The 18,769-nt window shown below is 34.4% G+C and overlaps 2 protein-coding genes across 3 annotated transcripts; one reads left to right on the forward strand and one right to left on the reverse strand.

Annotated features, from left to right (window-relative positions):
• Window positions 1–3,676: 3,676 nt before the first annotated feature.
• LOC122527810 (facilitated trehalose transporter Tret1-like) lies at window positions 3,677–16,606 on the reverse strand. Of its 2 annotated transcripts, XM_043652331.1 has the most exons (9): window positions 16,328–16,606; window positions 13,623–13,810; window positions 8,388–8,517; window positions 8,188–8,323; window positions 7,366–7,822; window positions 6,909–7,158; window positions 6,614–6,820; window positions 6,324–6,516; window positions 3,677–5,889 (listed from the first exon to the last, which is right to left on the reverse strand). In XM_043652331.1, exons 2-9 carry the CDS (start codon window positions 13,640–13,642, stop codon window positions 5,648–5,650), a joined length of 1,635 nt encoding a protein of 544 aa, XP_043508266.1. In that variant the 5' UTR covers window positions 13,643–13,810; window positions 16,328–16,606; the 3' UTR covers window positions 3,677–5,647. The 2 variants fall into 2 exon arrangements, with proteins under 2 accessions (XP_043508266.1, XP_043508265.1); XM_043652330.1 differs by lacking the exons at window positions 13,623–13,810; window positions 16,328–16,606 and adding an exon at window positions 10,624–10,848.
• On the forward strand, window positions 16,590–17,779 carry LOC122527814. The gene is made up of 2 exons (XM_043652340.1): window positions 16,590–16,761; window positions 17,045–17,779. Exons 1-2 carry the CDS (start codon window positions 16,590–16,592, stop codon window positions 17,245–17,247), a joined length of 375 nt encoding a protein of 124 aa, XP_043508275.1. The 3' UTR covers window positions 17,248–17,779.
• The last annotated feature ends 990 nt before the right edge of the window (window positions 17,780–18,769 follow it).

The raw sequence follows: 18,769 nt of genomic DNA on the forward strand, positions 1-18,769 counted from the left end.
TGAAATAAAAAAGGCTCGCGCGAGTATCGTATTTATCAGTAATCTACACGTATGCATAATACGATTGTCACGGGAGCTCTTATACACGTGTAAATCGAAATGTCGAAAATGAAACCATGAATTTATTTGTTAAAAATCCGTGTGCTAGTCAGATTTCCAAGGACGCACAATGATCCAAGAAATACAGACGAGAGATAGTCGGAAGTTTCTTGAAAAAACAACAGGAATAATATTTGAACACACAGAGCCTGCGAGAGAAACAGAGAGAATGTGATAGAGTGAATGAGAGATTATATGCGATGAAGTCAGCAAAATTAGAGTAGGAATGATTAGGGAAATGATAATCGAAACTAACTTTAATATTTAAACTATTCGTCACGTTGCCAATAATTAAACGAATGCTAAATCAAAGCTAACATAACGAGTTTAGTAATATTCTGTGCCATTGTTTTTGTTTTATTTATATATAAGGATAAAATTATATACAAAATATACAGATCATTCGTTGTCTTTTCTTACTAGTAGGTTCAAGTAACAAAATAATTTCACAATAAAATTGAAAGTAGATCATCGAAGCATTAAAATGAACAAGAAGGAATAGATATTGCATTAACTAAATCTGACCATGTTCTTTAAATATTATTGTGCATTAAACTCACGTATGAATATTCTCGAGATTTGAGGACGCAGAAGTGTCTCATTTAACTCGATGTGATAAAACACATGAATTAGCATGTGTTTTGATTTTCCAATAGGTGGCCAAACAGTGCCAAAAATGATATTTGACTATGTGCGACAAAAAGGCAATTGGATTCAAACGTTCGAATAGTCAGGCTATTTCTTTTACTTGGTGCCTTTGGCGTCGTCAGGACGAGATTTCGGGGATCGTCTTTCATCATCTTGTAAAAAAGAAAGAAAAAAACTATTGTTGAAGCGATTGTAGTCTGCAACTAGCTAGAGAGCTCCTGTATTTGCTGATGTTGCGTAAAGTGGACAGTGATCGAACTTTGAAAAGTTTTTCATTAATTATTAGAATGCAAAAGAAAAAGAAAAGAAGGAATCGGATTATCTACAATCTTCGTGTTCGTTTTGCAACTTTGTCACAAAACACGAAGAACGAATTGATACATATATCATTATCATCATTTAAGAATGTATCATGTCTATTTTCATAAATTGCGATAATAATCGCAAAACAAATTGTACGGACACGAATCGTTTTTTATCTATTGCGGTTTGATTAAGGGCAGGATGAATAGTTTTTTCGTTCACGGGAAATTGCTATGATGTTTTACAGTATTCCGTGGATGGACTATCAAAGGGAAAGAGTGAAGAATATATGCGTAGGATTTAGTGTGATTATCAATTTATTTAACATAAATATTTTAACGTTTACCGATACTGTTTTCACAATTAATTGTTCATTATTCGTCGTGATTATTTAAAGAAAAAAAAAAAAACGATTTAGAGTTTGAATTGGTGTGTGCGGATCGTGTATATATATACATATTAAATAATATAGAACCTAATGTAATATTAATACGGATTAGGTAGCTCACCGTCACTGCCTGCAGCGTTGGTCGTGCTGAGAACACGGACCTTGGCACTGCTGTACTCTGCGTAGTGTCGCGATCATTTATAAAGAAGAGAAAAAAGAAGACAGCTTGTTTTGTTAAGTTTTTGAGCATTATTATTGACAACGGGATTTATATTATATTTACTAATGCGTGTATGATACGTAAGTATGAATATATTATTGGCATATTATTGAGATCCTTGCCACTCTATTTGCAACACGATGATGATCAGGCTATACCAGTGTAATCCATAGGCATAATTCATTTGTTACACCGGCGTAGTGTACTTTTGCTTTTATACTTGATGTGATAAGAAGAGGGGAAAAGAAAAACACGAAAAGCAAAAACAAACATACTTCATTGTAATTAAAAAATGATCGTCGTAAGAATTTCTACATCAATGTCCGTGCTTATTGCAATCCAATCTAGCACATACTAATGCTTTAATTGATTTAAATTTAAACGATTACACGGAAATGACTAAGCATGGGTATATGTCTGTCTTGAGAAATCGTTGCGATATAAAAAGGATATACGCTGTTACGTGTAGCGTCAATAACCGTATTGGCGTATAAAAATGAAATTATAAAAATTTTTCCTTCTCTACGTGGAAGGAAGTTTGTTTTGGTATTCGGTATTATCAACATTATTACTATCATCATCATCATCATCATCATCATCATCATCATCATCATCATCATTATTATTATTACTATTATTACTATTATTACTATTATTATTATTATTATCATCGCCAATTTGTGCTGAATCTTCGCTTTATATGGTATTCATTTAAATGCGATCAAATGAAATAACTTTTGCACCGCAGACATGGCTATTAATTCTGTTAATACACATCTATTAATTTAATACTTATACGCATAGATATTTCATTCTATAAAATTTCCCAATCGTGAATTTTCTTCCGATTTTCCGCGAAAAATGAAAGTCGATTTGTTGGAAATAAATGAGGAACAAAATATTATCTCAATCACCGATATATTTAATACGCTGATCTTACTAATAGTAGAGAATATATTTTATATGCAAACGATGAATGGTCGATTGCTTCATATGTCTGTCAATAAATGAAATTTGAAAATACGTCTAGTCCCGTGTTGAGCATGTAGTTTAACTTTTCTTTTTTTTTATTTTTTTTTATTTTTTTTTTAAGACTTCTTTCTCTTCCTGAAGGATTTTCAATTAGAAATAATCCTCCGATATGATTTGACAATACATACACTAGTCGATTACATAGAATTGTCTGATAGATAAAACAAAATTAAGATTGACAGAATTAATATGCAATACTGCAGCAAAAAGTCGTAAATAAATAACTTTGCTACTTCGTTGCGATATTTCGTCCGACTATCTTTTATTATTAAATGTCGATCTTATATCTCATATACGTATGCGTACATTTACGAAACTCGTGTAATTTAAACTATTTAATTTTCATTCGTTAATTGATGAATTCTCGCGTCAGAATAAAGCCAATTGTCGTATACTTTCGAACTATTTGAATTTATATTTCCTATATAAACCGCCATAAGTATCACGTGATGTCCGTATGGTCACGTGACTACTTCAATCACGTGATGTATACATTCGTTTATATTTTTTTCTATATTTCAATTTTCTCGAAATATTTTGTTACAAGATTGTCTCGGTACATATTTTTCAACATATACGAAATATATTACATATATATATAACTTATAAATAAAACAAAATTCAAAAAGGAATATTAATGTTCGCGCACATTTCACGCCGACCAATCAGCATTCATGATTCCTTCGAAACTTCATTAGTTACATACTTCCCATCCGCGAACGACGTTAACGGTTTTTCGAAACATTTAAAATTGTGTAATTGAGTAGCAATCCTTGTAAAAACGTAAAATATCTTAGAAAGTGTTTATTGATTGATTTTATCTTGAACTTCACAGATTCGTCCATGTTGCATCCAAATCGGTGAGTAAAAGCTATAATTTTTATTCGAAAGCGTTAATAACCAAACGCTCATGATAATTGTTTTCACATTTTTTCATGACAATTGTTCTGCCGATTAACATGATACTTTAGTGATAAATTGCAATATTTTACAATTTCCAAAAATATGATTTTATTAAAAACATCCTATTAAATTTTACAATGTTACGTATACGCATATAGATGTAAGTATATATGTATACATACACGTATAATCGAAGAATACAAGCATGCTATACAGTACGATACAAAGTATTTATTCATATAAATTCTACTCTGCTCGCATATTCACGCATACTTATATTATGAAAAAAATTGATCAAACAGTCGACAGAAAAAAAAAAAAAGAAAGGCACTTGTTGAATTAAAGAACCCGACATATATATTTTTTAACAATTTTCCTAGATAAAATTAACGCACGATACACATGTTTTTTCTAACCAGAGATTAATTGTAAGCTCATCTTTCCTTTTGCTAATAACAACAGTTATCGAGAATTGGCTGCATTATGTGTAATTTAACAATTTACGGACAAATTGAATTTCGATAAAGCATCCACCCGACATCTTAAGATACACTGGATGTTTGATCTGGTCCATTGATTACGATTATCACATCCAATAAAAGTTCGATTAGTCAACGATAGAATATCCGTAAATTGACGATGGTTCATGAACTAGTAAAAAAAAGTACGTTTGTACGTTTGGTTAATAGTTGATTCTCGGCCATTCAATGAACAAAGGGGATCTGGTACAAAAAGATTGTAAAAAATGGTCTGTATATCAGCTTGAATATTAAACGTGACAAAAAGATCGTATAAAAAGTGACGATCGTAATGTTTAGGTATGTAGTTTAAGTAGATGGGCGCTATTAGAAGGAAAGCAAGTTTGAACGAACAATGGATAGCATTAATGGCATACATTATATAGGCAGCGCTTGCACTGTACAATATTCGCGTACAATTGAAATGCTCTGCAGATAAAACAGGATACTGCTTTCCTCTCGTTGCGCGACTTTTCTTTGTAAATATTGATAAATCACAGTAAAGTTGTTAACAACTGGTTTCCGAAAAAGGAATGCTAAAAAAACGCCTGAAAGCGGCAAACGATTATAAGCTGTTTCGCGAGACAATCTACAACGTAAAGAAAAAAATAAAGTTAGCCATTAGCCTTCGCACCAAACGAAGAATCTTTTTATCGTCTTCTACGGTCATCCATATACAATTTTATAAGGATGACTGTATCAGATCAACGTATAATACTGTTTTGTAGGATCGTTAGTTTTTTTGGTTTTCTCGTCTGGTTGCCTTTGTAATATCACGTTGTATGCACATGTCGTGCGTATTATCGATCATCTCTCCCTCTTGTATGCACCATATGTATATTGATGAATTCTCACATGCAAACATTTGGTTTTTGAAGCTGTTCTTATCGTGAAATAAACGTAAATCGGCAATTCAGTGGGAATTTGCCAATTCACTGGTTCATATACATATATATACATACATATATCATTCTATGAATATTTGTTTTAAAATTTTCCTCGTATCAACAATAACTGAGGTTATTCGTTTACTTCATATATTGTGGACAAAATATTTCAGAAATATTCTCATGCTATTCATATTCGTGTTCCATTCAACTTGGAAATATGTCGAAGATTTTCTAATTTTTCTTCTATCGTATGATACTTTTCTCCTCATTTGTTGTTTCTTACGGCTATTTAGACAAAAATATTTAAGTACGAAACTACGTAGCTTCGTAATGTAATTAATCAATATCACTCCTCTCTCTCTCTCTCTCTCTCTCTCTCTCTCTCTCTCTCTCTCTCTCTCGTTCTCACATTCTCTCTCTCCCTCTCTCACTCTCTCACTCTCACTCTCTCTCCCCTTTTTTCCTCTGTATTAAAGTAGACCTGTACTTTGTTTGTAATAATCTGATCTTCGCATCTTCGCGTTTTATGTAGGTACAACTTGAACTAAAAAGATAATCCGTATGTCATGTATAGAGGAAATATTATATGTACATACACAGCTAGGAATTCTTCCTCCTGATCTCCCAGCCACATAAAAGGAAGCGTCTACACGTTCTGCGTTGTTTTCGGATTTAATGGCTCTGTGGCGGATTTATCAGTACGCCGTTTCCTTCTTTGGGCGTGTCGTTTCTTCGTTTTCGCCTCGGCGCCGACTGCTAGGAAATGATTTTGGAAATATTCCTCGATCTCCGAGAGCTTTTTGCCATGAGTTTCTGGAAGTAACAGCCACACGAACACGGCGGCTGCTATTGAGATACCAGCGAAGAACCACTGCACGGCATGGGATCCTATAATAAAAATAAAAATAGAAAAGATACATTTAGAATCAGATGCAAGAGTTCTACGTAACAATTTTAGAGAAACTAGTACACAGAAAACAGAATTATATGAAAATATCTTTGAATTTTTCTCGAGTATATTAATGCATTTCCACAGAAGGAATTGAAAAAAACTTATAGTATTTAAGTCGCGAAAGCCTTGGAGCGAGATTGATAAATTATTTATTATTTTGAGGATTTCGGTTACGAGTGAATATTATAAACTTTTTTTTTTACTATCGTTAAAGTAATAATTATCGATGATACAATTTTTATTTAATTACCAATAATTTCTTTTTGATTACTGATAACCATTATCGATGATGAGATCTTTTTTCACGTTTAGATAACTTGGGCAAACTTTAGTGAGTAAATATAGTTTCTGTAAAATATTGTACACATACCACCAAGGAAATCTTGTAAACTTCTATAACTTTGTAGAGCAGCGAACATTAGCATATTAGCGAGGGAGTAACTAATGGAATGCGCGATTCCTCGAATCTCAGTGGGGAATAATTCGGCTGTCATGGTCCATGGAATAGTCAGCATACCGACCATAGATGTGCAAACGTAAAGCAATAGACACAGGACAGGAACCTAATAAACAGGCAGATAAACAACATGATCAAAGGTAATTGTCAATTTCGTCAACTTTATTGAAGTATATGTGTATCGTTTGATCTCGAAAGCTTACCCAATATCCAGAACGATCGCCGTTCCTAATAAGGTAGGTATAATAACCGGAAACGGCCATACAAAGAGTCATTCCCAAAGCCGAGATTATACAGAGGAGCCGCCTTTTATATCGCCTTAGCAACCAAGTATTCACCATTGAACACAAAAAACGAGTTACACCGACTAGAATCGAGGCTATGTATGCGTCCACACCGGAACCGACTTCCTGAATGATAGTAATTACGATGAACATAGAAATAACATAACGATCAAATCGACGATTTACAATACTGTGAAGGAAGATTGTTATTTACTTGAAACCACGTGACAGCGTAGAAGAGAGTGATGTAGATGCCAGAAAACTGTTGGAAGGAGAAGAATAGAAAGAGTATCGTTAATGGTTTCCATCCTGTGGGCTTCAGGAATCCCCTAAGTTTAGTGGAGACACCACCGTGTTTGCTTTTCCTTTGCTCGTTCAATTTGATCTCGTTCTCCTTTACGATCGTATTGAATTGTGCCTCCGCGGCGCACACTTTCCCTTGCTTCGCTTCGTGCTTGTACAGCCTGTGATTCAAATACAAACGTTCAGAATGCTTTCGTATCTTTCGGTAGTGAAATCGAATTTCTATCTGCTGTCGCATACGAATTTCTATCTGCTGTCGCAAAAGAAACTATCCTTCTGTCTTTATTCAAAACATTCTTATGTATCGTCCATTTCATTCGATCAGTTCGACAAAGTTATTCAGAACACTTTCATTAATCTCTACTTACCATTCGAGGGATTTCTTCGCATCTTCCAATCGTCCTTTAGAAACGAGCCATACAGGTGATTCCGGAACAAAGAATTGTACCAAAATAATTGGTACAACTGCATAAATTATGCTAAGCCAGGCCACTGCTCTCCAATGGATATATGCACCCTTTAAGTACGAAAGCACCATACCAAACGAGGCCAAAGTTGGACCGAAAGATATCATCGATCCCCTAAGTTCTGGTCGTGCGACCTCGGTGATGTAGACGATTGCCGGTGAAGTTGCTAGGGCTGTGGCTAGCCCTGCTAACAATCGACCGACTAAAACCATCGGTATATTGGTTGAAAGTGCTATTAGAATCCAGCTTGCGATGAAGGGAATAGAGCCGAATTGAAGGGTTCGCAATCTTCCCACTGTTTCCATTAGAAACCCACCTAACAAGGCGCCTAAAGGTGTGCAGACTACTACCACGCTAGCTGAAAATCGATCACGTTTAACATTCCTATATGTTTATTTTTTCCTTGCAGTTATACATAAATTTACAAACAATTGAACTTGAAGAATCGTAAAAGTTTTAAAAAATCGTAATTCTTCGTGTAAACTAGCCATATTTACTAAATTGGTTTTTATTCAATCTTAACATTTCACCTATATCTTTGCTGGTTGTTAGAATTGTAGTTAAAATATTTATTGCTCGTAAACTGCGATTCTTTTGTTTGACGACTATTCTTTATGACGTAGGTATATAACTTTACACGGCATTCTCTAAATTTTTCATAAATTTAATAATAATAGTCATTTTATTATCGAATCTATCGCACGTGGGAAGTTGTTTGCTTACCGATCCAGGAAGTCTGCTCTTGCGTTGCATGCAATTCCGCGTCCTCAACTTCAAGGTGAGGAATCAGAATAGCCGAATATGCCATAGCTAGCCCTACCGATATGTGGAAAGATGCGGCAATGATACAGGAAGCGATCTAAGGATAGATTCGATTAGATATTCAATTGCATTTTCTTTATAATTCTTCCATGATGTTATACCTCCGGTATGGCATTTTTAATAGTAGTAGGTTCGACGAAGCCTTTGTTGAGACTTCTGCTTGACACAATCGCATCTTTAAAACATTCCCTCTCATTTTCCTCGATGTTCTTCGACGCCTCGCGCTCCACACTGAAACACAAAGAGCCCGTATACGAACACTTTTATTACTTCTTCCTCGAAACGACTGCAAGTGATTAAAGTATTAAAGATAACGAAACGGACAATAAGGAATAGGTTTCATTGTCTGAATTTTTTTTTTTTTTTTTTTTTTTTTTACGCAATTTATAAATTATTTTTGAAAATAAATGAACTTGTTCGCTTTTTTAAGATTATGGGAGAAAGACCGACACATGTGACGATTTGCGATTATAATAGAGCGTTTTCGTTTATTCATAATACTGTCTCGCTACAAACCCGATTAATTTCTCGTTTAACTACTCTTCTTCTGTCGAATATTGGCAATGTTAAAACTATATATAATTCTATTTAAAACTATATATAATTTCCACATGATTGTCTTTCGTAACAGTGATATCACACGAATCGGTTTATCGTGCACGCGCGATGTCTATGCCTACGATGGTAATTACAAATAGATTTATAGCAGCTGCCGATTTATTGCGACAAGTTGATGCAACTTAAATCGATCGATGACCGAGAACGGAATGGAAAACCAGGTTCACACATCATTTAAATACTACACACGATATGCGATAATTAAATCGCTTTCCGATGAATATATCATGGTCGATTCATGTTGTACGTCGATGATGTAAAAATCATTAAAAGATATCTCGTCGAATTATCTCCTATTGCGACAGTATCTTTGTAATTCTTCATATTGATGTAAAATTAACATTATGTCACTAAATCATGAAAAATCATTTTTTCGGAGACTGACCTCTATTGGTTATGAATATGAACTTGGGATTCTGTCGCAAATTTTGGAAATATATGACGTAAGTTCTTTTCTAAGTTCTGACATCTTTACCAATTAGAATAAAAAACAACAGATCATTACATTACAATTACAATTCTATTCTAAGTAGAGTTCCATTATAAACTGGAAGAATTTTTTAAATCTTAAATTTATTAATGGAGTTATCCTCAGTTCTTGAAGGATAATGGAATTGTCCTCAGTTCTTGAAGCTAAACAATTTTTAGGCACTTGTGAAGTCAGTAAGACGCATCTATTTCTTGTATGTACGTATAAATAACGCTTCGGATTTTTTTCTTTGACTCCATTCACGCATTCCTATCTCATATCTATAAAATCTTGTAATATCTTATATTTACAACGTATTTTTATCATTTCTTATCTTTTTATGTCTTTTATATTTGTTTTTTCTTATTGTTTCTTTGCGTTTTTTTATTATTGTGCTGGCGCTCTTTACACACTTTACATTATCTGTACACTAATAGGAATTAATTTTTATGCATAAAAAATAAATATAAAGAGGATTTAGTGACGACATGAATATTTTGTTTTCAGGTGAGGTAATGATGTACAGAATTATTTTTCACGCAAGAACAATATGCGAATGTTGTGTAACAGTGGCTGGAAATACGTTTCACGGCTAATCTGTCAGGCCTTAACTCATTGTCAGCTTAATTAAGTGCTCGGAGGATTAATAGGCGTTAATTTGAGAATTTTGACGTCGATGAATTTGAACGCCACGTGGAAATCGTCAGTAATCCTCGATACAGTTGCGTGCTTTATTACATGACACTGGCAATTCGTTTCAATTTAATACATTCTCGGCTTGTTCAACTGGCAAGTCTAACGTTCGTTGCCAAGCATGACAACGGAAAGATAAGAATTATATAATTTCTTCTCTAAACGAATAGATTGCACGAAGTAGGAAGATCGAGAAAAATTATATCATATAATATCTACGTTTTATCTGTTGCATTTATCGATTAAGAAAAGGACTGTCAAAAGAAAACAGCAATATAGATATGAATTCCTTACGATCGGTCAAGGTAACTAGGCACTAATAGACTCTCGTACATTACCAATATATCTCTAATAATAATAATAATAACTCTAATAATGATTTGTCAGAATTAAATTATCGTCGACCGAATAAGTTTCAAATTGCAATTAAACCAGTGAATTTGGGCTGTCAGTAATTTCTTTGGTGAAAATAAGCACGTAATAATGGAAACAATGAAACTAAATGACTAGAAATCAATAAAGCAATAGCATGCATTATCAGTGAAACGATTACGTACTGCGTGTATATGCTGGGAGAGTCGTGCATGTACAAACACGGAAAGACTAATTGATATTCGCGACTATTTAATGCCAGCCAAGAAATGATGCTTCGATAAACAGCAAGAGCTGCTCGTTTTCATAATTTGTTTAATTTTCCATCGGCCTGATAAACTTTCACGTCGTTGCATGGAATATTTCACTGTCGTCTCCCGTTGATACGACACTCACACTAAAAAAATACTCGTTCTAACGATATTAAACGGCTTTCCTAAAAATAGATGCGCAGACTAGGCTATGTACTTACAGACATATATATTTTTTAGTATTGACATTTTTAGCTTTAGCCATCGTAGCGTGCTGAAACGTAAAACGGGGCGGCAAATACGATCGTGTCGATTACAAGATGCGAACGGACGTCTGGCGAATTTCGAACTTAAGAGGATCGTGTCCCAATCGCCTTGCCTGTATTACAGATTTTGAAATTTCAAAGTGATGGGAAAATATGATGGAAATAGCGCACAGTTATTCGTATCATGAATATTGTTACTACTGAACAACTCGATACTAATTGTAAGCTCTCTATCGCACCAAAAATAATGATGGTTGACGTCATTTTACGTTATTTTAATATAGCTTCTTCATAGGTAGCGATAGCGTGTTCTCTCTTTCGCATTTTTATCGTATCATGGTGTGTATATATATATATATATATATATATATATATATATATAAAGGATCTTAGGAAGGAAGAAAAAAGAAAAGAATGATATGAGTGGTTCCATCACAACGTGTTACAGTTATTGTTGGATTCATTATCAATGTCGTGATACAGAAAAAATGAATTAAACTTACATGCTTTGTTATATGGCGCAACTAACCAAACTGGTTGGATAAGACAGATAAGATAAAAAAGGTATTTGGACAACACACTGCAAAAATTTCAATGATTGTATTGATCACGCATAGGTTCGTGATCAGCCATTTTCCAATCATGGACTTGAATCGATCAATTCTCGTGCCTTATTTCATTTCAGCCTAGTACGTATCACGGTAACAGTAATTGACCTATTCACCGATGGATTGTAAATGGACGTGCAAGTAGAACACCTACCGGTATACATGTATTTCCTATATCGTGGCAAGAGAATGCAACCAAGTTTATCCCCTAACGAACGCCGGAGATATTTCATCGTATAACGTCACGGTTTTAATTAATACGAAACCATCGCCGACGAAACGATACTTATTTCACTAGCAATTTCATTAGAGAACAGTGTTTGAATATTGACTCGATTATTCCTCGTTCTATGTTTACAACCTCTTGCGAAATTAACTATATTAGTAAGTACGATATCAACATGTTAGAGCAAAGATTAATTTCCGAAACTGGAATCGTGAAAACATGCTTATAAGTTACTTGTATTTAAAATTAAATTAAATTTTCCTTTTTGATGTATTCTTGGCTTAGTCAAAGTTTCATCGATCGATTTAATTGCTCTTTTTTTTTTCTTTTGAAAAATTTTTCGTTTTTTTTTTCTTTACTTATTTTCTTCTTCGTTGTTTGTGTTAACAAGCGTTGAACACGTTTTGAAAGATTGATATCGATAATGTTTCAAAAGGACAGAAAGCGACAAGCACGGGCAATTTAATTCCTTTCGCGTCCAAAACGAGAGTACCGACGTTTTACGCTGGCAAAACTGGTTCTCCGAAGAATGAGTCTTCCTGTTATTCACCCGAACGAACCACGTGTGTTTTCATTCGACTTGACGTTCTAAATTCGAAATTTTCGCTACCTGTTAATCGAATACGAACAGGCTCATTCGTCGAGAGAACGACGAATGCCGAAGGACACTTTCCAAAATTCGCGTTGTACATCATGTATTGTCGTTATACGTGCGCGAACAACGAAAACAGAACCGATTGGGTTTTATTGTTCGAGGACAGCCAAGGAATCACAATAACATATTCGCTATGAGATCATCCTCTGAATTCTCGATTATCCCTATTCACTATTATGAAATAGAAACCGATCGGTCTAAATAGTCAACTAGGCACACGGTTTTGAGAACCTCTTCTTGCAAAACAATAACATGCCAGCTAACGTTGCAACGATGCAAGCTTGAATTACCGTTCGATAAAAAAAAGAAACATTTAGTAAACTATTAGTAAAATGAGCTTTTGAACTTATCGTTCTTCGATAATACGTCATTACGATGGTAAAACGTCGAATGTTTAACAAAGAAATTATTTGATGAGTCACGAAAAAATATTCTTCGACGAATATGTGATATACCCTCTCACATCGTTTCTACCCTCAGGAAAGGCCGTGATGCAATCGAAGGAGTGGAGGGAAAAGCTTTGCTTTAGAAGGATCTCCCTGAATTGTTCACGAATGGAGGGGCAGTAGACGATCGCTACAAAGGAAAAAAAAAAATCCCTGCTACCTTTCGAAAACCAGTTTAGAAGTTTGACAGAATATACCTAACATAGAGGTAAGTCGAAAATCGACCTATTTTCTGGGTATCTACCATCTGCTCCAGAAAGGACGATTTTCTTTCGTTCTATCCGTATAGCCACTGACAACCAGTGTAAATCATTTTCCATTAAATGGAAATATAAACCGTATAAACATATTTTTCTTATTACAATCTTCAGTCCATGGAGTTTAGCTATAATATCATAATAATTATATTCTAACGACCATGTTATGACTAAACTGTTCTGTGGAGTGACAATTTTTACAACGAAAAAATATGGCTACATAATAAAAGATTATACATGGCATAAATTACTTCTAATGAGACGCTGATTGGGTTCTGAGTCCTCCGTAGATACATACAACTCGAGATAATTCGAAGATCAAATGACATCATTTCTTATTCCGACATTTATCACAAAGGCTTTGGACTTGCCATTATTATATTAATCAGACAATTTCTTTTCCCCTTTGCATTCAATTTATCTCCATAAATCGTTGTCCGTGCAGTGTAAATATATTTTCTTAAGTAAAACTAACCTTAGTGAATAAGGATCCATAGCTGCTGCTTCTTAACGCTTCTCGTTGGCACGACTAGTACACGCTTCTATTTAGCTATTCCTCCCTTTTTCTTTCGTTAACGCGTTAGTCAATTTGACCTCTCCTGAAAAGAACTCTTGTCAACTGAGAGCGAGGATCTCGTACTTGGTCATCATGTTATGTGTACTCTGAAACAGAAAACATCAAATGTACAGTTTTATAACTTGTCCCAATTGTTTTCTTCGTCGCACGAAAGAAAAGCAAGATAATCGAACGTCGCGTGGCAGACGCAGTTCGTTAGCTTGCATAATTCTCCGTGCAAAGTACAGATTGTCGTCACGAACGTACGTCTCGAAGGAGACCATGGAATACCATAGTTAATGATACGGTAATTTCATAGCTGAAACCACCTTCATGGCAGCATACGGACTTTCTATGACTTTCGTGGAACGTGCATATATACACTACCTCGAGGAGAACGAACGTTTTTCTTTAATCGACGCTTTTCCTTCGAATTTTTCTCGAGTATGGCTCTGACAATCAGTTGGCTGCACCATTAGATTAATCGATAAAGTCACGAGTGAGCGGGAAGTACATATTTCGCTCTTCAAAAGACAAGTGGTTTGTTAACTTGCGAAAACATTTATCAGAGTTAAAATCGGCACTTGACGGGCATAATGATTCGATTCAAGGAAAATCTTCGTTAAATCACGACACGAAACTGTGATGTGGAATTCCTCTCGATCAGAATAAGGGAAGGGTAAATCAGAAGTTCTCGATCTTTGAAATTCGTCAACTTTTCCCCCCTTCTTTCTGGTCATTAAACATACGTTTTTTGGAATCAAGAATTGCACCACGAGATCGGGAGTTTATGAACACGATATCATACTTGAAATCGTTCGATTCTGAATCACGACTGAGATAGTGACTTTGTGCCCGGTTGCATAAGAGATTCACATGTTGAGAACCGTCACGTGATTCATAATTAGGGATAGATATCAGTGATTATTTGTCATATGGGATATACAAGTAGGAGTATCTGTTTGACATGTTATCTTCAAGATATGATTTCATAAAGTCATAATCGTTTAATGCGTGAATGATATTTGATATACTTACACTAATTATCGAATATTATTCGTTAATCTTAAGTTAAACAACGCATTAACATAGATTTATTTTACGATGCTCGTTATCCCGCATAATCGTCGCGTTGCTACAATGATAATCCATTTCTCAGAATAATATGAGAATTTACTCACATTTCACTCTAAAATGTAATATTCTAGTGTAATTATTCTAATCTCTGCGTCACGTCCTCTTTATATTCTTTTACAATTCTCGCGTTAGATTCAAGCTCGAAATAAATAGCAATAAATATGATAACTTTTAAGTACTATTATTTGCATATTATTATTGCTTTTCATTTGAATGTAAAACGGCGATGAGTATCCCTGAATCATTGTGTATGTATAGACGACCAGGTCAGAGATCAGAAAGTAAAATTGGATTGGTATAGCGACATTCATACAGTTTACAGGTGCGACGTAGCAAATATTACGTCATTTACACGATTAAATCATTCGGTAGAGGTATTTTCATGTACTTTGTAACCATGGTAATGTACTTAACTGTAGTCTAACGTCGTTTATACATATAGAAAAAGCAGTAGAAACAAAACAGAGGAACTCGACAAGATTCAGAGAACGAAACATTCGGTAAATTTAACAACAGACAATACCATTTTCATCGAATTTTCGAATGAGAATTCGTAAGAAAATTACGGTATAGAATATAGAATTATTATAACGCTGATGGAATTATTAATTTCCTGTTACATGGAAGCAGAACGTGAAATGTTATAATTAAATTAAACGATTTTGTTTTTCAATATATCAGAAAATAATACACATTTTATTTTATTTTTAAACGATAGGGATGTGAAGTTTTCATATCATTATATGTACGTATAGAATAACTTAAAGTGAAAAGACAAACTGTCGGAATCACTTAAAATTAAGTAACCGATATCCTTTTTTTTTTTTTTTTAAGCGTTAATACAATCTCTTAGTCAATTGAATTCTTTTCAGCTTCAGAATTTCTATGTTTGCATGTTTATACATTATGTATTGTATTTCCTTAAAAGTATTATACTTTATTTTCCAAATTGTACGTAACCAATAGCAATTTTCTCATCGCGTTACAGGATATCCTACTGTGTACCTAATTATTTAGAACGTCATCCATCATCCTAATTGAGATTTCGAAATAAGCGTAGGTCACTGTCACAGAGAGTGTCTATTTTTGAACGATCGATCCTGTTCACGAGTACGAAATGTTCATACAACACGAGCTCTCTTGAACCTTCGACAAAGATTATTCTCGAAAGCGGTTCTTCGCTTGGTTTAATACCATGATTTCCCGTGTCTAAACTCTTCAACGAGAGGACTCGTCGAGTCTCTTCGAAGCAAAACACCTGACTGCCGTTTCGATCAATTCTGTTGAAGAAACGAGACGACAAAAGGATCGATCGACGAAAAGTCAACGGCTCCTGTCTTTGCCTTCGTATATCCATATTCATTGTTCATTTTTAAATTGCTTCTAATTCAAAAGGAACATCGTATCTTATCCCTGTTTATAGATGCCGGTAAAGCATTTCCTAAATGTAATCGTAAATATACCTTTTGTACCTTGAATGTACTCACCTTTTCGTCTTGATTTTTCTTCTTTTATTTTATATTCGATCCTGAAGCCTCGATAAAGTGCTCTCGAGATTGGAAGAAAATTTTCGAGAAGAAACTCGGACAAAAACGCCTCTTCTTTCGATTTTTACTTTCTAGTTACGATGTTCTTCTCCCCTCTTTTTCTCTCTCTCACTCTCTTTTCTCTCTTTCTCTCTGCTGTCAGTGGAATGGAGCAAAAGCCTCGTTCGTCCGGGTACGAACGCCGCGCGACGTGCAGTGCGCGATGGTTGGTACGCAACTAAAGGCTGGGAACTGGGAACGCTTGCCTCGCGGTCGATCGTCTCTTCCCGGTGATGCCTGTTTTCTATGCCGGTATATTGCTGGCGACAAAGCAAACAATTTAGGGGTTGCTTACGTGCATAAAAAGCATGGAGCTCCGATTGATACTTGCACGGGTAAACCAACGAACGATCTTTATGATATAAAGTACTCTTGGACGATGACCTATTCTCGCTTGAAACGTTCGGTCGATGGGCAATTCCCAGGCTGATGACGTGAGCCGATTCGAATGGTGCAAATCATTTGTCGATTCGTTTCAACTTTTATTAACGTTCCATTTTACGAAACACAGTTCCGCGTTGAATATTTCGAAATAAGTATTTTTCAATTGGAAAAGATGCCTCTTTGTTCAAGGGACTTTTGTCAATTTGTATTTTGTTAAAATTTTGTTATTTCTAGAAATGAGGCAGCAAATGAGGATCTCTCGAGTTGTCGGATGTAAGAGCACGTACCAGTTCACGTGTACGGGAGCATGTATTACGAAAACAGCAACGAGCACAGAGGCGTGTGAATCACGTGGACGGCGAGAGAGGTTCATTGGATGTATGGTGCACCGTATACATAAATTCTGCATAAGTTTACACTTTTGTGAAGCTGGGTAGAAGGGGGATTCGCGAAGCGACCGAATATCTCGAAACAACTCGAAAGACATTACGGGGAAAGGCTCGCGGTCTTTAACCCATTTTTCCAGGGTCGCCTTCTTGGTGGAATCAGTAGGTGTAGTACGTTCCACTTGAACATCCAAAATAGTAAACGTCGTTCAACAATAATAAATTTCTATTAAATTTTCCATCGGATCTTATCGTTGCGATCTATTTGATTTATTACGACGTGACATCTCTTTTCTTTTTCTTTATTACGTGAGTTCCACCGTAATAATCGAGTAATGGATTTTTGTAGCTTTAATCAGTGACAAGAAAAAAATGTAGATACGCTTTTTTCTAGGAAATAGTGCCACAGGGAAGATAAAAAAGCAGAGAACATGTCTCGCAAAGATTGTAAATATCTTCGATTGGATAGTTCTTAAACGACATTTCACTAGACGATGCAGATAATAGGCTTGTTAAGAGATTCGATATAAATGTATCGTATCTGCCGATCTACGTTCATATGATTTATGTGTAAACAGTTAATTCATTGGTATTCATCCATATTATCTTTCCGCCAAAGTGATAGATAGATATTTAAAGCAATTAATTATTATCGCAATGTTCTTAATATTTCTTAGCAACTACTGGTTCATTCGATAGCATTGGCAAATAACGCGTTTGTATGCAGATTGAATATTTATGTTGAATATGAAATTATGGACATTTCAACAATTTGATCAGATTAATATCAGTATTATTTATTTATTATTCATATTTATTAATTTATTGATTCGTATTGATATTATATTTATTTCAATAAGGATATATTTGCATATAGTTGTTAAAATGTTATTATTCTTTCCAAATGACAAACGCACTTAACACTTATTAGATGTAAAAATAATAATATTATTTAAAAATTTTACTTAGTACTAATAATTATATAATTTATAATACAAAATCCAATTAAGCAAAAACATTAATGATGCTAAATTAAGTATATTTAGACTGCGAAGAAAATTTTGCAGAAATATTAATGAAATTTATTAACGAAATCTAATCTTTCTATTCTCTTTTAACTAATTATCATTTCATTTTCCATTGTTAGTTTTTGTTTTCAAATACGATCGTGAACATTCACGAGTGTTTATAATTTAGAATCGTTTCTCGAGTTCAACTACTCACTTAACCCAACTTCATTGACGCTAAATGTACGTTTATATTACATAGCGTCGCAAAAGCTTCACGTTAATTTTTTTTTTTTTTTCTTTGTCATTCAAATCACATTTAAAATCGTTAAAAACAATATAATTGTTTTTATAAATACTTCATAATGCAAGGTGATTCCTTTCGAATCTAAGTATTATATAAAATATACAAATTATTGGATGCAATTTGTATAATTGTTTTAACATTCAAACATATTTAAGGTCGTTACATGAAAGTTTCAGTCATATGCAGTTCAAAATTTCGCGGTTTAAGAAGGATACTATCGATAAAGTAGAGTCACGATACTTGTCTGCATCTAAATGAC

This window comes from Frieseomelitta varia, unplaced genomic scaffold (genome assembly GCF_011392965.1).
Source record: "Frieseomelitta varia isolate USP_RPSP 00005682 unplaced genomic scaffold, Fvar_1.2 scaffold_232, whole genome shotgun sequence".
Lineage (NCBI taxonomy): Eukaryota > Metazoa > Arthropoda > Insecta > Hymenoptera > Apidae > Frieseomelitta > Frieseomelitta varia.

Coding starts and splice junctions, on each gene's coding strand:
- LOC122527810 (XM_043652330.1), bottom strand. CDS start 10,652: ATGCACGACTCTCCCAGCATATACACGCA. Junction 8,518..10,623: donor TCTCCCAGCATATACACGCA/GTACGTAATCGT, acceptor TTTGTGTTTCAG/TGTGGAGCGCGAGGCGTCGA. Junction 6,821..6,908: donor ACGCTGTCACGTGGTTTCAA/GTAAATAACAAT, acceptor ACTATCATTCAG/GAAGTCGGTTCCGGTGTGGA.
- LOC122527814 (XM_043652340.1), top strand. CDS start 16,590: ATGGTTGGTACGCAACTAAAGGCTGGGAACTGGGAACGCTTGCCTCGC. Junction 16,762..17,044: donor TCCGATTGATACTTGCACGG/GTAAACCAACGA, acceptor TGTTATTTCTAG/AAATGAGGCAGCAAATGAGG.